The sequence below is a fragment of the Cupressus sempervirens genome, chromosome 3 (genome assembly GCF_028749045.1).
Source record: "Cupressus sempervirens isolate cs-2001-9-10 chromosome 3, ASM2874904v1, whole genome shotgun sequence".
NCBI classification, from domain to species: Eukaryota; Viridiplantae; Streptophyta; class Pinopsida; order Cupressales; family Cupressaceae; genus Cupressus; species Cupressus sempervirens.
Genome location: NC_143120.1, coordinates 184,321,267 through 184,344,265, shown reverse-complemented (window position 1 = coordinate 184,344,265; position 22,999 = coordinate 184,321,267). Strand labels below are relative to the sequence as shown.

The window sequence follows — 22,999 nt, the reverse complement described above, 5'->3', positions numbered from 1 at the left end:
ACCATTGAAGACCATAACCCAAGTCTTCCCCAAATTAACTGTGAGAAGTCACTAATCGCAAAAGGAAGTGACTTCATTCCACTGTTTCTTTAAACCCTTATGAGAGGAGGCCTAGAGGCAAACATCATACTTAAAGAGAAGAATAGAGATCAAAGCTTGTTGCAAAAGTCAATTGTTGTCTGCCAAAGACTACTTCAAAGAAAAGCCTCCTACTCATTAAAGTATATCCTGACCAAAGAGGGAGAAAGGGACAAACCCTACTTGACCCCAATAGTAATCCTGATGTGATTGGAAAGCACACAAAGGAGTCTTTAGACGACCAAGAACCATCTCATATAATCTCATGGTAGCAATCAAAAGGATCTTTGAAATGCCAATGTCCCTAAGTCTCTGAAAGAACATTGACCTCTAAATAGAATCAAAAGCTTTAGAGAAATACACAAAGAAGTAGTACACCTTCAAGTAGAAGTAGGGAGCCTCCTCAATAATATGCCGAAGAGTCAAAAGATGATCTATAGTTTGCCAATCTAACCTAAAACCAACATGCACATGGCATAGAAATCCCCCTAGTCTAGCTCCCTAGAGTGAAGAGTATGAAGAACTATGGCATACAGTTTGAAGGTGTGCCCAACCATAATAGTCTTGTAATAATTGGGATTAGATTTCGACCCACCTTGTGAATCAGATGGATAATGTGACATGGCCAACAGGGGGAAACCCTATGCGAACCAAATGATTGAAGAGATCTGATAAGTAAAGGCCCAGAATATGGGATCCAAGTTTGAAGAGTTCCACTTGGAACCCTTCCCCATATATTAATCTCCTATTATTCATGTCTCTAGTTGCCTCCCAAACATTTGTATAAGTGAAAATATGACAGTGTAGGGGAGGAAAGACTTGGATGAAGGATTGGTCAAGGATATCATAGAGCTCGATGACATGGGAGATCAAAAGATTGTGGTCCAACTCAAGGGAAGATGGGAGTAGCGAGGAAAAAGAGCACCATAGGACATGAGGAAGTGAATGAGGGAGGCCCTAAGCGTACTCCTATGCTAAGAAACAAAGTGGCGTTTCTTGCAGTGAAGCAAATGGCAGTAATAACCTTTAGCTAGGTGAATGAAGGGTGGTGGAGAGTGAAAGCAAATCACAAGATCCAATGAAAGTTCTTATAATTTTCATCGTTAAAGGAGCTTTGGAATGTCGGAAGAGCAATGGGGCCTCTCTTTCCTTAGGTGTGCAGTAAAACCCATTAAAAGGGGCCTTGGAGAAACCTTCTAGGAGTGGGTTGAAGAAAAATCAAAAGGTAAAGATTATTGGGGATATATCATTGGAAAGTGTGTGTCAATGGAACCCATTGATTCCCATCTCTCCCACCCAAATAAATGATTGCTTTTAAATGAGTAGTTAGGGCTTTGAAATGAATCATAGACAAAAGGTTGTTCAAGATTTGATTGATTCTCATTTTCCTAATCGAGTCTTTGTTCAAGAAACTAAATTGACAGTGGATGGCATGCTAAATAGAGCTCCTAGAATTTTCTCGCTTGAAGCTTGTCAAAATGTTGAAGCCTGTGGTAGTTCAAGCAGAATGACTTGTTTTGGGATCCTAGGAAGGTTGAACCTTAGTGGTGGATTTCATGTCATTCTTCTATTTCTACGGTTACCTCTTGTTTTCATTCCAGAGAAATCTGTTTATTTACTATTGTTTATGCTCCTATTGATTTCTTGGGTCAAATTGCACCTTTGTGTCCACATTTGATGTGTTTGCTCAAGCTCCCTTTCTCCCTTGGATTATTGGCAAGTGACTTCAATGCACTTTACATCTTGGAGGGAAAAAGAGGGAGCATGGTTAGCCTAGATGCTTCTGCTGTCCTCTTTAATGATAATTTGATTTCTTGAATGTTATTGGTATTAAGCTTTATAATAGAATATTCACTTGGAACAAAAAGAGAAGTGTAGTGGATGTCATTTTAGAGAGAATACATGGATTCCTCATCTCTTGCTACTAGACGGGGGATAGATGGAATACTAGCTATGAGATCTTGGATTGTAGAGGCTTTGATCACTGGCTGATCAAAATCTCAATGATTTCTTCCAGAACTTCACAAAATCCCTCTTTTAAGTTTCAACTTATGTGGTTTTAGGATCCTTCTCTCCAAGATTTACTCACTAATTGGTATGACGAAGGGAAGCCTTCTTATGGAAAGGCCAAGTATTCTTTTGTCAAAAAATTGCAGCATGTGATATATAAGCTCAAGAGGTGGAATAGGAATACCACGAATACTTTGGAAACCTACACTTCCATTAAAAGGGAACCCAAGCTCGACTAGATTCTATTACTCACTTGCAGATCAGGTATTTACTTGGGTATTTGAGTTAGGTGTTTATGGCTATGTTGTGAAGTTTTCACACCCTCGCCCCAATTCAAATGTGAATGCCTCTTTTGCTACTTAGTTGAGGTGGTAGGGAAAATTTGGCAACAATCTGGGATTAAGAAAGCCTTGTTAGAATATCAAACATGAAAAATTGGGCAAAATGACAAGATTTGGCCAAACGCAAAAAAACTTGAAAATTTGGCAAAATTAGATTGAGTGTCAAAAAAATTTGAAATTGAGAAAATTTCGCAAAGATTGGAAGTGAGAAATAAAAATTTAAAATTTGTGAGCCAAGGATGGGTAAATTTTCCTAAGGTGAGGTGAAGGAAGCACATCTTCGTCCTAAGTTTAGGTGAAGGAAGCACCCCTTTGTCCTAAGTTTTGGGTGAAGGAAGCACCTCTTTGTCCTAAGATGGGTAAGGAAGCACATCTTCATCCTAGGTTGGATAGAGGAAGAGATAATGCAAGAGAGGGAACGTAGGAAGCATTGGCCAATTACAAACTCCCCTTCTATCAATTTTGAATAGCCTTGAATGGATAAGACATGGATCAAAGAACAAAGCATAGGCCCTACCCCAAAATTGCGATGCTTCTTAGCTAATCATCCAATAAGATAACCTTAAATTGAAACATGAAGGCTCAAAACTCTAGAGAATAAGGCTCTATACCTGAAATGTGTGCCCCTGGGCCCGTGAGCATCACTTAAAAGGCAATGTAAACAGCTGCTAGATAAAACATGTGGGTGTGGTCTAAGTATACCAGGACATAATGTTATAAGGATGGGCTTGAATTGGCCCCTTATAGCTCTAATGTGGGGACCATAAAAGGGCTCAAATCAAGTAAATGGGCCATGGAACTTGTCACTGGGCTCTAAACTCCAAGTCAGGCCCTTAAATGGATGAAAGGCAGCCCTTAGACTGTCTGGGTCAAATGAGGCACACAGACCTAGGTTCAAAAAATTTGGCTTAAAATGAAATACGTCAGCTCTTATTTTGTAGTGTGTGGCTTTGAGATCAAAGCCCAAGCCTAAAACATATTAATTGGGGCCTATTAATGTAAGGTGTAACATTAATGCTTTAACATAAATTATCATGTTGGGAAGGCACTTCAAAGGATGATGTATAATATAATACTAAGTTACCAGGTTTGTTGATCTGAACCTAGGTTCCAATATGGGTGCAATCCTAGTAGCCATTCTGAGCTAGTTCTCCCAACACCTAGGTTCTCTATGGGCTCCACAAAGATAAACCCGCAGAGAACCCAAGAAGAACCCAGGGTTACTCAAAGGGGCCCATGGTTGTGGGTGCTCAAAAGCAGCCCCACATGCCTTAAAATAAATGGTTTTTTGTTGAAGTTATATTTCAAAGATCGCAATTCTCACAATAGAATCTTCAAGACACTTTGGTCATTAAAACCACATTGATTTTCTTCTTCACTTGGAGGTTTAGACAAACCCATTTATTTGACATTTAGAGTTTATCTAATTTCATTTAAGAATTTCTTCACAAATCTTTTGATTTGTGCCTAGGGAAATAATTCCAGGCAATTTTGATTATTGAGACAGCCTATCCAGAGTTGGTAGTACAGGCATTATACAAATAAGCATTAATTGTAAGGTTTCTTTTATTAGTTGAACCCTTCCAGCTGACGAAAATTCCTTTCCTATGCCCCCAACTAACATGTCCAAACATTTTGTGAACAATGACCTTCCAAATGGAATGGGAATTGCATCCTCCATCTGAATTTTTTTCCATTTAAACGCTAGGAAGATACCCACGGCTAATATCCAGCTCTTTAGAAATTTGAAGGTTTCTTTTTTCAATAAAAAAGATTTTATTGTTTTCTAGGCTTTTGCCCCAACACCCTTTCATAAAGATGGGCTTCCTAGGTAGTTGCTTTCCCTTCTAGGCATGTACTATCCACAAATGTGAGATGATTTATCCCTTGGGTGTCCATTGTGATTATCATTCTGTTACTGAAATTTTGCACGTGTGCAAAATTTGAGTATGAAACACAGGAAATGTGCCACAAAAAGGGGCCGTGAAGTTCCAAAAAGCCTTCATAATGATAGCAAGAGACCAATTCCACTAGCAATAACACGTAACAGCAAGCCCGAATCAGGAGTTTTAGCTGATAAAATGCCAAATGCAACAAATCAGGCCCATAAAACTCCATATTTTTCTCCATGACATTATGGAGTTTTCTAACCCTTAGAAACTATTTTCATCAATTAAGAAAATAGAAATGAGAAAATATATTTTAGCTTTCCCTTTTGGCCTTCGCATATTATGATTAATTTGATGGACATTTCAGGTCCATCATGCCCACTTTGTAATTGTTTACGAAGTATGTCTTTAGTGACTTAAAATAAGATTCACAATAATAATATTGGTTTAAAGTTTTTCTTTATATCTATTTTACTAGATAAAATGATATATTTACTTAATAGGACATTATTTAAAGTTATGTCTATTAAGTGAATTATCAATTTTACCTAATAAATTAAATATAATAGGATTAATTTAAAACAGTAATATTGTTATGATATTTTAATATTTGTGACCATATACATTTGTAAAATACAACTTTAGAAAAAAAAGGCTTGATAATTGGACAAATCATATAAATTGATTGTCAATGTAATGTCCCCATTTTTTCCAGCATTGGAGTTTCAAGGATTAGCCTATTATTGTAATCCTTGTAGGCTAATTATTGTGGATAGTGGGTCTTCTGAGGTAGTGGCTTGGCTTGGGAGCTATGTTACCCAAAAATGTGTTTCCAGCCCTAAGCCTTGAGTTTCGGAAACCGTCCCCGTTTTAGGGACTTGGGGATGGCCGGAAACGTTTCCAAGCCGTCCCCACCCAAGCAAGAAAATCGAAAACCCGTCCCCGAAACTTCGGAAATGGTCAACGCATTTCCAAATGGTGTTGACCGTCTTCGGAACTCCGTAGTCGTTTCCCATCCATCTTAGGGACTGCTTGAAGTTTCCATTTTTAAAATAAAATTCAACTTTAAAATAAATATTAATAAATGGTGATTTTCTGCCCATTCGCTGGCACCACATTAAAATAATAAAATATGTTAATATAACCCATGTTGAAATATATTTTTTTGGAAGCCATTACAAACTTAGCATCCAACTATGACTGAAAATTAAAACTTCAACTTTTGTTCAACAAACCAGACTTGAAAAATGATTGTAAATCAGACTTCTAAACCTAGAAATGATGCTGCTAGGTTGAGGAATACTCAGATTGTTTTCAGCTTTGATAATGCTCTAATAGCAGCAATAATTGCCCAAAAATAAATTGTTATAGCTCATTACTGCCCAAACAAGATGGCTGCTACCCATTTAGGGAGATTTGGCACAACAAATTCAATTTTCCTCCAAAACCCACAAGAAAGGGCTCTAAAGTCTAATCTATGGCAGATTGATTCTCTCATTTGATGTCATCCTATGTTCCAATTCTTAGACGATGATTCGATTTGATGCTATGTTCTATGCTGATTTGATGAATGAAATTGGTAATTTTAAACTATGTTGCTATGATGAATGTGATAATGACGTGTAATTATGAAATTCATGAATATATATATATATAGTCGTCCCTTGCCATCCCCTATTTCAGCCAAAAAAAAAAATGTCCCAGAAACCCGTTTCCTCGTCCCCCCGTCTCGGAAACTTGGGGTAACATTGCTTAGGAGGGTCTTATCTTCTCCACAATTCAGTAAGCTACAGGTTGGTCTTCTTTTGGCTCAAATTGGAATTTGTATGGGCTTAGTTGTGTGTACTTACTATTTGTGGTAAGCTGGGTGTTGATAGAGATGGACCTTTTCTATTTTTGGAAAGTGCATTTGTTTACATGGAGAAATAATAGGTATGACTTTTTTTTAGACGGCATATTTAAATGATGAGTATTTTGGGAGTTATTATATTTTTAATGGCCAAATTATTATTAATTATTAAATGGCTTATTATAAAGTTATAATTTAGAGGACATATTTAAATGATGACTATTTTGGGAGTTATTATATTTTTAGTGGCCAAATTATTATTAATGATTAAATGACTTATTATAAAGTTATAATTTTACTTTGTAATTTCACTTGAGAGTTATCATTGGAAAGTGTCATTTATTAATTAGTTAAACCAAGTCAAGTGAGAGAATCTAAAGGAAGCTTCTAATTAATGTTGTGAGGTGAAGCTTCTTGAGTGAAGTTACAATTTAGCAACAAAAAAGAATTTGGAGGTTATAAATACAAACCCATTTGTTGAGAAAATCACGCTTGGATATTTATTTTCTTTTGTTGTCTTTGTGGCATTTTTTGAAGTTTTTGAATTTTGATGCCCTTGCTGAGGTATAAGGGTTTTGATGCTGAGAAGTGGTTTTTAATTCACAACTGAGGTATTGTGAATTAGTTTCTGAGAATTGTTTTGAATCACTGCTGAAGTATAGTGATTTAATTATAACTTGGGATATTGGTTGAATCTTCTCTACTATATTCTTTGTGGTTGAGGAGCCACTGTTAATTGGAATAATTCAATGTCTTATCTTATTGTATTGGCTATGGCTGAGAGGGCAATTCTACCTTAGAGAGTTTGGTAATTTATATCTCTGATTTCTGGTAATTTCTTATTTGGATTTCTCAAGGCTGGACATTTGTGGTTTTGCTGGTGATAAAATTGTTATGTGATTGCAAACAGGAATTGTTTGAAGCACACTTAGTTAATGAATAAATCCAGAATTTTTTGTGAGCCATTTGTTGTTTCAGATTTAAATGTGCAAATTCACATGGCAGATTTATATACTAGTGATTGATATTTATTTCAGCAATGTATAAGGCTAAGGTTAACTGAATTTGTGAACAATTGTTGCATTTTCCAATACCGTGTTTTGAAATTTTAAATACCGTATATTTAGTGATAATTGGGTTCTCTACCAAGTGTTTGTTGAAATGTCAAATGTCTAAATAAGTGGTATTGCTAGAAGCATAACCGAACAGGGTTATTATAGTGGTATCAAAGCAGTTTCCTGCTAGCCTGCAGGAATTAGGCTCATTTTGATTGGTGCTATGTTTTGGAGATCTGGTTTTCAGTGTTATGGATGGTGACAGGAGGTTTAGTATTCATTATACCCACAAAGGGCGTACTTCTCTGCCTAGGGATGGAGAATCTGAGATACATGGTATTGTGAAATAGTTGTATGTGCTAGTGAATGAGCTGAATCAAAATCACAAACAGATGAACCAGCTGATTTCAACTCCGAGATTTGAGCAAAGTATGATATCGCTTTTTCGAAGAGTGAAATGTGATGATATAGTTGCGGCTACAGATGTGCGGGACATTTTTTTATGAGACACCACATGAGTTGGGCATAGTTGTGGTGGAATGTGATGAGAATTCATGTCAGGTTGAGTCAGATGATGCAGTTGTTGGCATGAGTTCCCAGGATCATGTATTTGATGGCGATGCAACGATAGCGAGAGTAGGAGCATGCGAGGATATCATCCTATCAACAACCACTTTTGTGTTGATTGAGCCATCTAGCAAAGAGTTTATTAGTATGCATGCGGTTGTAGATATGTGCTCTAATGATAGTACACTTGTTATTGATGATGAGGTGAGTGATCTAGTGAGAGAGTCATGTTATACTATCGATCAACACAGTGTTAATGTTCACTTCATGGACAATCCTATGTTTCAAATCAATGCAACATTGTCCTATGACAATCCTTTGTTTGAGGTTGATGTTGATCACTCGCCTGAGTGGAGTTGGACTCAATTTTCACCATCTGCAGATTTTGTTCAGTTTTCAATTGCGGCAGTTGTTGATGTTCCTATAACAACATATTTTGATGTGGCTACACCTATTCATGATACAATGACATGAGTGCATATAGTTCTCTAGTAGCTACGTCTTTTTCAGAGATTGTTGGTGATGATCAAGATTCCAATCCAACATATATTATGTGGGTGGATTCAGAGAAGAAGAGGATGCATAGATCTTCTATGGAGTTGCCTTCTAGTGATATTTTGAGTTCTACATCATCAGCACAAGTGTTGGGTGCTATGTTGCAGGACATGTGGTTGGTCCTAATGATGTTGGTTTGGAATTGGATCAGTGTCGACAGGGATGTCAAGCACTTCTTTATTTGGGATCGAGGTGGAAGTTGGAGTTCATTGTATTACTGGGTCGCTTGATCTCGACAAGGGAGGATTGTAATGTCCCCATTTTTTCCAACATTGGAGTTTCAAGGATTAGCCTATTATTGTGATCCTTATAGGCTAATTATTGTGGATAGAGGGTCTTCTGAGGTAGTGACTTAGCTTGGTAGGCTCTTATCTTCTCCATAATTCAGTAAGCTATAGGTTAGTTTTCGTTTGGCTCAAATTGGACTTCATTTGGGCTTAGTTGTGTGTACTTACTATTTGCGGTAAGTTGGGTGTTGATAGAGATAGACCCTTTCTATTTTGGGAAAGTGCATTTGGTCACATGGAGAAATAATAAGTATGACTCCTATTTGAGACAGCATATTTAACTGGTGAGTATTTTGGGAGTTATTATATTTTTAGTGGCCAAATTATTATTAATTATTAAATGGCTTATTATAAAGTTATAATTTAACTTTGTAATTTCACTTAAGAGTTGAGTTATCATTGGAAAGTGTCATTTATTAATTAGTTAAGCCAAGTGAAGTGAGAATCTAAACAAAGCTTCTAACTAATGTTGTGTGGTGAAGTTTCTTGAGTGAAGTTACATTTTGGCAACAAAAGGGAATTCGAAGGTTATGAATACAAGCCCATTTGTTAGGTTAGTTATTTTCTTTTTTTGCCTTTGTCACTTTTTCTGAGGTTCTGAATTTTGATGCCCTTGCTGAGGTATAAGGGTTTTGATGCTAAGAAGTGGTTTTTAATTCATAGCTGTGGTATTGTGAATTAGTTTCTAAGAAATGTTTTGAATCACTACTGAAGTATAGTGATTTAATTATATTTTGGGATATTGATTGAATCTTCTCCACTATATTCTCTATGGCTGAGGAGCGATTGTTGGTTGGAATAATTCAATGTCTTCTCTTACTGTATTGACTGTGGTTGAGAGGGAAATTCTATCTTGGGGAGTTTGGTAATTTATATCTCTGATTTCTAGTAATTTCTGATTTGGATTTCTCAAGGCTGGATGTTTGTGGTTTTGTTGGTGATAAAATCGTTATTTGATTGCAAGCGGGAATTGTCTAAAGCATAATAAATTCAGAATTTTTTGTGAGCCATTTGTTGTTTCAGATTTAAATGTACAAATTCACATGGCAGATTTATATACTAGAGATTGATACTTATTTCAGCAATGTATAAGGCTAAGTTAACTGAATTTGTGAACAATTTTTGCATTTTCTGATACCATGTTTTGGAATGGTAAATACCATATATTCAGTGATAACTGGGTTGTCTGCCAAGTGTTTGTTGAAATGTTAAATGTCTAAATAAGTGGTATTGCTAGAAGCATAACCGAACAGGGTTATTACAGTCAAAGTGGCATTTCTAAGTGCCAAGATTCAAAGGGAGGAAAAGTTTTGAAGTTTTTCAACACACAAAGGAGTTTGACTTCTACTTTGTGAGTTGTTGAGTCCTTGGAGAGATTTTTGGAGTTTCTTGAAGTGTTCTTTGAATTGTCATCATGGACATATGGCATAGAAAGAGTTTCAAAGATACTTGGCGCATTTTTGGAGTCTTTAGAGTCCTGTTTTTGACTGATTCTTTCCAAATTCGAGTTCACAACTCGTATCTTGCAAGATTTAATTAGGTATTAGTTTAGGTTATATACTTTCTCTTTTTGATAGAGTGGGGGTGCAATTTTTTGGTGGAGCCTTTGCTTTCTAGTAGAGCATTGTGCTTGTTTTTCTAGGACTGTACCAGACTAGAGTATGTAATTTCAGGACCTTTGAGAGTAATGATACAACATTTTGGATATATCTTGTGAGTTCTTTGTATGATTCATAGTGATCAATGTTAATTAAGTGTTTATTGTATTTCGTCCCTTGAAATCTTTAGCATTTATATGTCTCATCATGCATCTTGGAATTACAGTGAGCTTTGTTTATAGGTCATAACTTATGTAAAGTTGTTTGAAAATGTCATTTGTAATTCATTTTCTTCTGATGTTTTCCTACAAAGCCTAGTTATGAAATACTTATACGAATAGGGTATTCATCAAGATCATACTTTCTTGGGATAGCTGTTTATGCTCTAAATGTGTTAAGGAAATTATGGTCTTCAATTAGTATTATCGGTTTATCACCTTCATCTTCTGCATTTCATTATAGTTTTCCATTAAAATTCATTCTTCTTCCCTTTTCCATCAAGTTTTCAATTTTCATTAGGGTAGGTGATATATAAAGTTGACATCATATAGGAGTCGACCTAGAACACGGAAGTTCAATCATTTTCGTAGTTTGCCCACAAGCTCATGATTGTTCCAATGTTACTCCAAAATTGTTGAAGTTTTAGGACCTTGGCATTTGCATGCAAAGTTTGGAGTTAACACACGCCTTGATTATGCATCCTTGAATTTTTATTGTGTAATGACATTTTGAGCCTCCTACAAATTATGAATATGAGGTACTTTATTCATAATTTTGTAGGAGATTATGGATTTATGAATATTAGAAGTTCCAAACCAATTATGAATGAACGTGTATGAATCTATGATTTAAATATAAATTTATAAGTTTAAATATGTGTGTGTGTGTGTACGTATGTATGCAAGCATGCCTCTGCGTGTGTTGTGCACACATGTATGTATGTATGTAAATGCAATTGGATGAGATGTGTGGGCTGTTCAGGTTCTGTGCTCTGGTCTAGGATTGGGCAAGAATATAATTAATAGGTGGCAAGTGCATGCATAGGGACATAATATTTGCTAGCTCCCAACAATATTTGACTACAGCCTTGCCCCGGACTGAGAACGAATTCGCCATTGAATGGATGAATAGTAGGGGCCATACTACTGAGTTTGCAATACATTCTATCAACCACCCTACCCACCCCCACAAACCCCCCTCATATTTCTATAGAGGAACATCAGATACATGGTAGAAAGCTAATGTCAACCTCTCTCTACCATATATGGGGGTCAGCCTACCTATCCCAAAAGTCGCTATCTGCCTGCCATATTTAATAATTCTAACTTCTTTAGGAATAAAAATTATAATTATACTGATTTCTTATATCGTATAGTTTATTATAAATATGAATATAATAATGGCAATCAATGAGGTCACATGAAAAATATAGATGAAAGTTTTTGTTCTCAAATCTATTATGGAAAATTATAAGGTTGTTCTAATTTTCCAATGCCAAAAGTTTTCCTCTTCTTATGCTTCAAATTCCAAATTGAAAGTAATAATGAAGAATTGACAAAATCATATAGCATAATTTGATGTGATCCTTTGAAGCTTTCCATTTTTATTTTGTATGTTTAGTTAATTTTATTTATTGAAGCATTCAAAAATTCTTTTAAAGTAGATTTTTAAAAATATTTTTGAAATACATTTTAAATAAAATGTTAAAAAACAATTATCTAAACACTAAATAAAACTTAGAATAATATTTAAATATTTAAATTACAATTAGATATAATAATAAAAAAATTAATTACTGCTACATTTCATACTTCATTTTCTTCTTGTTAGTACTTGCCGCTAGGCTAAGTACTATTTTGACAATTTTTGGATATGCCTTAAAAAACAATTAAAACTTTTTCTTTTTGACCGTTAAAATAATCATTTTTAAGTTCTATTATAAAATTAATGAATTGTATACAATATAGATGCAAGAATTTTAACTTTATTAATTTTACAAGATATTTTTCAATAATGTAATTGGATGATTCCATTTCACTCTTATATGGACTGGATTTCATAGTATTAAAAACATAATACTTTTTAAAAGATATTTTTTGAAAGATATATTTTTTTATTAACTTTAATAATTTTTAATGTTAGATTTTTATACTTCTAGTATTATATATTTTTAAATCATTCAATTAAAAATGTTAAAACAATAATATATACTTTTATATTATATAATATTTTAAGAAATATTATTTTATATTATTATAGTATAAAAATATTATTATATTGATATATATATATTTTTATATAACAGTAACATATAATAAGTATATATACAAATAAAATCAAAATTAAATTAATTATATTTTATAATTAACAATTGATAATTATTTATATAATTATAATAAAATTTTATATATTATTATAATTATCAAAACTATAACTATATAATAATTTACTAATTATCAAAACTATAACTATATAATAATTTGATTATTTTAAATATTTTAATATATATTATAATAAAGTTATTAAATTTAAATTAAGTTTATACTAAAAAACCTAAAGACGAGTACTAAGTTTACTTTGTGGCACTTGTTTCAATACGTGGTGACTGATATGAGATTAAATCACAAAACAGATTCAAATTTTTTAATTCATTTTTAGAGATATAAAGAATTTGAAAATCATTTATTTTTTAAGACCATTTAAATTAATATAAGAAATGAGAAGATTGGATTGTACTAGTCAGATTTGAACCAAATCCCTTGGAAGACTGGTAGCTATGAACTAAGCTCATTTTGAATTATGGCAATATTAAATTTAAGAAATTTTGATACAAGGAAAACAATTATGTAAAACTGATGTTGATTATTTAGTTAAAGAATGAGTTCTATAATGGATTTTCATTATTTTAATCAGGCTGATCTGTTTCTACAATGTCGTGGATTTGTGTTTTTACAGTCGTATTATTTTAAATAAATAATAACTATAGTTTTGTACAATTGGAGTCTCATCAAATGCATAAGAAAGAGTGAAAACTAAAGATGTTTTTTGTTTTTTGGAAAAAAAAAAGAATAAAATTACATCATAAAAGATGACGCACAAAATATAAATATCTTAACCATCTTATTTGAAAAGAAAACTAAACTGATTAAAGTAATAAAACTTTTCTAATTAAAAATAACAGCATAATCTCAATAATAAAAATTTTAAATTTTAAAATGACTATAGGTTTTAAATTTTAAAACGACTATAGGGGAAGGTTATAGATAGCCCCTAATTACTTACTGCTTTTAAAAAAGCTTCAAAAAATGCTAACACATGTACAATAGCGAATAACACATGTACAATAGCGAATAACACGTACTAATAGCTGATCACATATGTACTAATAGTTGGTCATTTTTTAGCTTTCTTTGTTGCTGATTGGTCCATTTGGACCAAAAATAATAGTCTTTTTTGGTGAGCAGCTACTGCAAGGTGAACATTATGAGTATCGAGTGAACACTCTGAAATGACATTTTTCACTACTTTGTACTTCACAGGTTCTACAGAAAGCTCCGTAAATGGGAAACATCTAATTCTTAGCTTTAAGCTCCTCAATCACCTAGGAAGGTTCACCGAAAAAATTGGCAAATTTCGACCTACTAATTAAGAGTCATGTGTGTGAAATTACCCTGGACAACTACTAGATCTCTTCCCTTATCTGTTAAATCTCATTTAATCTTTCTTTCATTAAGTTTTATACGACGCCATGTCCATTCTTGGGTTAACTTTTCACGATATTCATTTTGACGTTTAGATATAAAATTAAAATACCAAAAGTCCCACCTCTCGATATCAAAATGCTTTCAATAGATTGTTACCCATGACATTTTGCAATATCTTCCCTCGTACTCCCTATTTATTGAGTTTCATATCAAGCCTCTTTTGCCACCCAAATTTCCCGTACTCTTATTCTAAGCATGAACATTGTAAGCTTGCTTTGCATCAACTTGAAAAAGTCCATACCTGTCCATTGTATGCTGCTAGAATGGTAATCTCCGAAGGTGCCTGACCTTCAGCCACCATCCATTGCGCAAGAGCAATCACCATTTTTGCTTCCCACTCATTTTGAAAACTACGTTCTCGACTCTCTTTGTAAGCATGACACCAGAAATGCATTCGTCTCATCACACACTTTGGTTCTTTATTCCTCTCGCCAGAAACGAGTTTAACATTAGACTTGAGATAAGGATATATAGGTAAAATCAATGGCAAAATCTCTTCATGCATTCTACTTTGAACAGAGAGAGTTTGATGTGGCAATTTGTTGTGCTCAATAAGCCTCTCAAACATTGAAACTCCTAAGCCGTGCCTGGAATAGTTCCCACAGGTTAGCCAATCAAAGAAATAGAATAAATGATGCATTAACATCTTTAAACTTACCGAATCAGTCAAGCCGTAGGAATTTTGCATTTCCATATTTACACAAACTCATCTTAGTAAAGGAACTTTCGCCTACAAATGATATTAATCAACCTTCTTCATTGTCAAATATAAGATTTTTTTAAATTTTCATCTTTTATGTAAATTCTAACATAGGAAAACTGTATTTGTAGGAAAGAATATTAGTGGCCAAACAAATTTGGATTTTGATCACATTTACTTGTACGAATCACATACCTTTTTTTCAGTTTGTAACTCTCAACCGGAGGAGGTAATTGATAATGATCACCAATCAAAATTAGATGTTGCACGCTCGGTCCAATTGCCGCTAACAGTTGAGCCTCCAAAACCTCTGCTGCTTCCTCAACCATGATAATTGGCGGGGCTAGCATTTTTAAGATATCTTGATGCATGGCAGCACCCTAATCAGTGACAAAACAAGTCCCATTAAATGTAAGGTTTCTATTTACGAGAACTAGTAAGAAAACATGTTTGTTTCTCGTAAGGAAAATGTTTGTTTATACTGTCGTAAACTGATGAAAATAAAATAAATTGGAACTCTTAAGACAAAAAAATGATGGGCAAATGGAAGCAATCATTTTATTTAAAAAATAAATTTAAAAAATATTTATAATCTAGATAATCAAGAGAAATGAACATATGTTTTGTGCTTTTTTCTTTATATCCTTCTATTATAATTAGCTATAATAAAAATAACATTTTTAATTTAGATAAGAAAGATAAATGAATATATGTTTTGTCTTTTGATACACCCTTCTTCTTTATATCCCTTCTATCATGGTTAGTTGTTCTTTAGAAGATATTTTTAATCTGAATAATGAAGAGAACTAAATATATATTTTACCTTTTCCCATGCCACTTTCTTTTATATACCTTCCACTATAATTTGCTGATCCTCGGCAAAAAATAATAATAATAATCTAATGTACAAAGAGAAAAGAATATATATTTTTTCTTGTTGACACACTTTCTTCTTTTATATCCCTTCGGCCATGGTTTTGGATGTTAACGTTGCCGAGCCCTTTTAAGTTTCACTACCTTGAAGGAAAGAATTTTTGTCTTTAGGCATTTGTTATTAAATAATTATATATACTACCCCTACAAAAGGTAGGGATGCGTGTATGTTTTACTTTGGAAGAGTACACAGATTCAGATACTGCAGAGATTGAAAAGCTCATTGGATAATTACTTACGCTTGAATAAAAGATTAGTGTATAGGTGGTCTAGATAAAAAGCTTTTGTCAGAATCAAATCAAACACTTTTTGTCAAAATGAATAGGAATCAAGGATCAGGTGCTATTTTTACTCAAGGTATTAAGAGGGAGGACTCATATCAATGGCTTGGTTCTAAATTCAAAGGAAGAAAACAAAGTTGACTAGGTCGTGGTTTTTTAAGAAGCCAAGGCAGACTTGTGCAAGAATAACATCCAATTTTGTGAGTCCCTAAATTTGACTGAAAGAAGAACTAGGAAAGTTCTAAAAAAAAGAAAAACCGGAAGGTTCCCCAAGGAGGACTCATATCAATGGTTTGGTTCTAAATCCAAAGAAAGAAAACAAAGTTGACTAGGTCGTGGTTTTTTAAGAGGCCAAGGCAGATTTGTGCAAGAATGACATCCAATTTTATTGAGTCCCCAAATTTGACTGAAAGAAGAACTAGGAAAGTTCTAAACAAAGAAAAACCCGAAGGTTCCCCATATCATAGTTTGCAAACTTTACTAGTACTTTCGAAGTTGCTAAGTACTCTAATATTTTGTTGGGTGCATTTTTCACAAATTTAATTCTTATATTTTTATAGACACAAAAAAGTATGGATAAAATGTTGATGCATTGCATGCTTTTGTTATAAAATCATGTATTTTCTCTTTCAATATGTTTCTTTTTATAATGCATATTCTAATTGAATTTTACCAAAAAAAATTAGAAATTTAATTTTTAGTACTTGAGAAGTTCCCGAGTTTTTGTCCAGTAAATATTTACTTTGTTTAAGCTGCACTGAAAATTATTAGCTCAACAAGTACTATCTGATTTTGGGTCTTTGAAGAATGCCACACTATTAACTTTCATGTAGCAAAGTTGAATAAAACTATAAACTAAATATGTCATTCAATAATTAAATTAGATATCATGTTAGGAAGGCACTTCAAAGGCTGCTGTATAATATAATACTGAGTTATCATGTTTCTTGGTTTCAGCCCAGGTTCCAATATGGGTACAATTCTGGACGTGGTTCCGGACCAGTTCTCCCTGCATTCTACCCAGGCCCTTCCCAATGCTTACGTTCACTGTGGGTTTTTGGGTCTTTGAACTATGCCACACTATTAACTTTCATGTAGCAAAGTTAAATAAAACTACAAACTAAATATATCATTCAATAGTTAAATTAAATAGCTGATGTATAATATAATACTGAGTTATCATGTTCCTGGTTTCAGCCCAGGTTCCAATATGGATACAATACTGGGCGTGGTTCCGGACCAGTTCTCCCTGCATTCTGCCCAGGTCCTTTCCAATGCTCGCGTTCACTGTGGGGTTCAGCAAGACGAATTCACAAAGAATCCAGGCACCTGGGACGGGCCAAGCGAAGCTCAGGGAAAACAAAGGGGTACCCAAAGGAGCTCACAACTGTGGTTACTCAAAAACAGGCTCCACATGTCTTAAAATCCTTTTTTTGGGTTAAGATTATAATTCAAAGCTCATAATTTTCACAGTAGAATCTTCAAATCACTTTGGTTCTGAAAACCACATTCATTTCTTTCTTTATTTGGAGGCCTAGACCAGGCGGACAGATTTTATCAGTTTAATTTGAAGATTTTTTCGCAGATCTTTTGATCTGTGTGCCTAAGGAAGTAATTTTAAACAAAACCGATCGTTGAGGCAGTCTAGCTAGAGTCGGTAGGATAGACATTATGTAGACACGGTTACTTTTATTAGTTGAACCCTTCCAGCCAAGAACAGCTTCTTCCCTATGCCCTCAGCATAGGGCAGGAGCTCTTTAGTAGAATGGGAATTCCATCCTTCAGCCAGAATAATTTCCATTTAAGTGCAAGGCATATGTCCAGGGCTAATATCCAGCTCTTTAGTAGTTTGAAGGATTCTGTATTCACTAAAAAAGAGATGTTCTTATTTTGTTTTCTGTTCTGTTGCCCCCGACACCTTTTCATAAAGATGGGCTTCCTAGACGGTTGCTTTCCCTGATAGATTTGTATAAAGCCTTTAAATATTTAGAAGTAAAACATTAAGTATCCAAGGCTGTGTACAATGCTTATGGTGAAGTAAATATGAAAAGTAAATACCAATTCATTGTGTGATGACATTTTCAGATTTAAATATTTTTGTCTGTAAAATGTGAATATGATATATGAAATATTGTTTTTATAATTTTATTAGGAAGCATAATATTTAAATATCACATTTTTTTTTTTCATATTTATAACTCTGAATCTTTGATGTTTGTATGCATGTGACGAACCCAAACCCGTAATCAAAAAAAGGTGTCATACCCATGTATTTGAACCCCATACCTGTTCCCGATTTGGCAGCTTAGGTTAAAAATTATCCTTTTAAAAAATTTCACGATAGCAAAATTAAGAGACATATAGTATTGGAGGCTATAATTTGTACTTACAGTAGTTGTCATACCAATAATCTTTGCATTCATCAAGACATCCAGTTGCCTCCGCTTGGTAATCTCTTTCATGTCTTCAACTAGCTCATCATATTGTTTCTTGGCATCTTCAAATCTTCTTAGCACCTCTTCATGATTCAACTGTAGGATCAGATAAATCATTATGGCACGATGTGACGCTTTTAAATACCATGGATTCTCGTGCATTACCCATCCATACTCCTTTAAGTCAACCTGATATTGACATAAAAAACTACAGCTTATCAACAAGTACCCCGAATAGCTTACGACTCTTAAATTAATTTTTTTCAAATTTCAAATATATATGCTATATCAACTTCTCGAATTCTTACATTATTCAATCTTTTTATACCACCAAACGGGTTGGAATTGTCATCAGTTGTGAAACGAAGAAAATTTTCTTCAAGCCATTCCTTCCTCCCTCCTCTCGTTTCAGCCATACATATCCCTAACTCAGCCTTTTCTTCATTTTCATCCTCAATGTCTTCGAGATTTCCAACCTTATTTTCTCCATCTATATTAATATCATACGCCATTTCCAAAATTTGGGGTTGTTTCTCCATAGATAAAATCTCTTTTACAAGTTCAAATGTTTCCCTTGAAGGCATCCACCACATGAGACTCTGTGAAAGAGCTTCATATATCTGAGCCAGCAAATGACTTGATTCACCCTTCCGATTTTCAATGTAATCCATGATTGGCACTTCTACAGGAACTCGTCGGATGAGGTTTATATTATATCTTGTATTAGGTAGCTGCCTTAGCTGTTTGTCAGGCATACGGCGGAGTACTGCTTTCATATGGAAAACATTGCTTTCCGTCAGTTCCCGTGAAAGATTTCCAATCTCTGATCTGCCTACATTCAATTTTGACTTGTTGTGCTTACAGTCTGAATTGAATATATTCCCCTCATTCAGATGCATGCTCATATTGTACCTATCCAGCAATGGATCTGTACTTCTCCCTCCTAATCTCACTAAGTCCTCTGTTTTTCGATTTCCACAAAACCTCAAGCAAGATCTAAGAAATTGGTCCAAACTGTGATTTTTGTAAGTAATGACCATAACAGGACCCGAAGGCAAGGAATTTGCGGTTAACAAAAGTTCCAAAATCCTCACTCCAACATATGTTTTACCTGTTTCAAAAATGGCTATTGGTTACATATTGCATCCATTGTGTGCTTAAAAACACAGAATGCTACCTTTTGAGCCAAACTAACCTATTGACTAAATATTGCACGCATTGTGTGCTTCAGGACACGAAATGCTATCTTTTGAGCCAAACTAACTGAGTTGAGCTTTCGAGTCATTAGGTGAATAACCATGAAATTGTTTCTCAAAAAGGTACAAAAGTTTTATTATGTACTTACCCGTTCCTGGCGGTCCTTGGATTAAAACTAAGCGGTTGTTTAAAGCAAGCTTCACAGCCTCTAACTGACTCTCATCGAGGATTGGTTTGCATCCAGAAGACAGCAAAGTATTCAGTTCAGATATTTTGCTTCTCAGACTTGTTTTGCATCCAGTGTCATAACCACGCACACCAAGGATGGTATTATTCTGAGCTGATATGTATTTGCCAGCAACCATGTCACTATCAAAATTGGAATCGAGTGAATCGTCCAATTCAAAGAAGTTTCTTCTCGGACTTCTATCCTCAAACAAGCAGCTCCAATCAAGTGTCGTTGATGAGTCGAGATAATCCGGGGCCTTATTTGGCCAAGTTACATTAACCAGCTCATCCTTGAAAGGAAGTTTCTCCAGGTTCATCTGTTGTAGGGATTTTAGAACTGGTTGGTAGGCTTTGTAATATGTTGGACTTTCTGCTAGGACTATGTTTGATGCCCCTAATAATCGGCTAATTGAATGGACTCCCACTTCATCTCTTTCGTCCAAAATCTCCGTGAAAATGATGGCCTTGTTATTCTCCTCCTCACAACCTGTAACAATTCCCCAAATAGGAGATTCAAAAATCCCTCCATCATCAGATATGCACAATAGGTTTCCTGTCATAGGCAAATCATTCCGACTTATATTAACTTTTTTGCCTCGCTTCTCGGTCTTTATAGCAATTGATATGCCTGAATAACCTGTGCCAAAGTGGATACCAAGAACAGACCCTTCAATCCAAACTCTCATGTCTCTTGGATCAAGTTGATAAGACTTCAAGGCAGAGATGCCACTTTTTAGTTTTGCAAAGCAATCCTCTGTTAAAAGGCGAAAATATGTGTCCAAATAGACTTCAGTGGATCCATAGCTTCCCTTCTTTATGACACAAGGAAGAAGTTTTAGAGCTGACATCTTTCTAGATTTGTCCGTTTCAATGGTACCATTTATTTCTGAATCTAGTGGATGTAAGGGGACTCTAGTCCAATAAAATTCCTGTGAATGATCAACTGCACCACCTGTAAGAACTGAAAACATTTCCAGCAGAAATTGAGAAGTGGATGGACAATTATCTTCCTTCCTGGATTGAACTATTACTCTAAGTATCCCTAAGAGATCAGTAACAATGTCCTTGCAGTATTCTGTGAGCTGAAAACAAAATTGCTTGAACAGAAGTCTTCCATTTTCTTCGTCTTTGTTATCAAAGTTGCATAATTTTGATACATATCCTTGTAAACAACCAGCATGTCTAATAAATGCAGTTCCAGAGAAAAGCTTGTAGAACTGCTTTAGTCTTGCCTTATACAATGATGCTGCTTCATGAGTAGACACAAGGTTTGCCAGCTTTAAAACCGAATAAATGAGATTGAATGACTGTCTCTTGGTCTCCAAAACTAGAATAAGTCCTGCTGGTATTTTTGTGACTTCTCGTAACACCTTTCCAGGACTCTCTAGCAAAAGTTTATTCATATAAACTGTTAGAACTTCAGAGCTTCTCTCGCTGCATTTCAGCAGTCTTACATTTGTAGCCCATTGTCTCTCCGAGCTAGAATTCAAGTTGAATTCCAAAATATCTCCAGCCTGAAGATCAATAAGACCCATCTCTGTATTTGAATCATTGTTGAATTTAAAATAGACACTCTGGGACTGGCCTTCATCCTTGATGCTGATTGAAGAAAGAAAACCATAACCTTCATTTAGGTTCAACTCTGAAATTTTTCCGCTTTGCATATTCTGCATGTGTAAGTGCTTACGTCCAATTGATAGAGCTGCATTCTCGCTAGCATGAGTTGGCTGGACACATACAGTATACGGCGGAAATGATTGGACATATCCGGACTGGAATGCATCATATTGGTTATAAATCGGCAGATTTGACTCGACGAAATCAGGCCTCGATGGATGAGGCTTTGTTGTATAACCAGGCTGAAAAGCCATGTGTCCCGCCTGAACTTGCTGTGGTTGATTCCACTGTTTTACAGGAGGTGTGCTTTTTGCTTGTGGTGGCCTATTATGCCTTGGGTTAAAAGCCATCCTTAAGTTGCTTCCTTCTGAACTCAACAGAGAATTTCACTAGGAAGGGTCTAAATTACACTAATTTTTAAATTGCGAATTTCATGCAGCAGTCGTAGCTTTGTCTGGAACTAAAATTAAACATTTCACGCAGCACAAATGATGGAAAATCTTCCTTTCAATGCCTGGATTGAAGTAATCTGGTAAAGAGTTGGATAAATATTGTTAATTACACATAAGTGCAAAACTCTACCAAAAAACGAAAGGAATTTAACACAGCAGCTTGTAAAGTTGTAATATGTAGTACAATGACATAACTTCCATATTATAGATTTGGCTTAAGCAAATTTCATATAAAAGAAACGTTGTCCATAATTTGTTTTAGCAAGGAAAACAGCAGGAGAACATAGAATTTTATTCCTAGACTAGGGAAGTAGATCAAACAAGGCCTAGTGACTTGACCCAAGAATGGCGAGAACGAAACTCGTCAATAATAGTGACTGAATTTTCACAATTTATGATAATGTTTGCATGTTGCTTTTGGATTCAATTGTATGAGTATTTATTAATCAATGTTTCTAATTATACTGTGCATTATCAAAATGAAATTTGAACCACAATTCCTTTATATGAAGAGTTTCAATAATAGAAAGTAGATTTCCATAATTCATGATAATTTTTGTATGTTGCTTCTGTATTTGATTATGTGAGTATTTTTGTATCAATATTTTCGATGGCACTCCATGATCCATCATCAAGATGAAATATGAACCACAATTCCCTCTCAGGAAGGGTTTCAATAATAGACAATCTATGATAATTATTGTATGATTTAATTCTACGAGTATTTTTACATCAACATTTCAGATCCAATGATGCAAAGATACAGACTTGAATCCAGAAGCAGCAAACAAAAATTATCTTGGGTTGAGGAAATCTACTCACTATTACTGAAACCCCTCATAGGAGGGAACTGCAATTCAAATTTCACACTGATGATGGATCATGGAATGTGATCCGAAACATTGATGCAAAACTACTTACACAATCTAGAAGCAACAGAAAAAAATTATCATGGATTGTGGAAATCTACTCAATATTATTGAAACCCTTCACAAGAGAGAATTGTTGTTCAAATTCCATCTTGATGATGGATCACAAAGTGTGCTCCGTAATGTTAATGCAAAAAATCTCAGACAATCGAATCCAAAAGCAGCATACCAAAATTATCATGGATTGTGGAAACCTGTTCGCTATTATTGAAACACTTCATGGGAGGGAATTGT

General features: G+C 34.6%; 2 protein-coding genes across 5 annotated transcripts in view; one reads left to right on the top strand and one right to left on the bottom strand.

Annotated features, from left to right (window-relative positions):
- LOC149565405 (uncharacterized) overlaps positions 1–17,970 on the top strand; it is a 106,645-nt gene extending 88,675 nt beyond the window's left edge. For both annotated transcript variants that reach the window (XM_089818915.1, XM_089818914.1), the window contains exons 4-5: positions 16,865–16,956; positions 17,105–17,970. In XM_089818915.1, the coding sequence (XP_089675041.1) occupies positions 16,878–16,956; positions 17,105–17,349 (324 nt within the window). In that variant the 5' untranslated portion in view covers positions 16,865–16,877 and the 3' untranslated portion in view covers positions 17,350–17,970. The remainder of the gene's footprint in view (positions 1–16,864; positions 16,957–17,104) is intronic.
- LOC149565404 (uncharacterized) overlaps positions 1–22,999 on the bottom strand; it is a 137,040-nt gene that overhangs the window by 88,172 nt on the left and 25,869 nt on the right. For all 3 annotated transcript variants that reach the window (XM_089818911.1, XM_089818912.1, XM_089818913.1), the window contains exons 2-6: positions 19,688–21,913; positions 18,651–19,453; positions 18,298–18,531; positions 14,889–15,073; positions 14,235–14,580 (exon numbers count right to left, since the gene is read on the bottom strand). In XM_089818911.1, the coding sequence (XP_089675037.1) occupies positions 14,235–14,580; positions 14,889–15,073; positions 18,298–18,531; positions 18,651–19,453; positions 19,688–21,734 (3,615 nt within the window). In that variant the 5' untranslated portion in view covers positions 21,735–21,913. The remainder of the gene's footprint in view (positions 1–14,234; positions 14,581–14,888; positions 15,074–18,297; positions 18,532–18,650; positions 19,454–19,687; positions 21,914–22,999) is intronic.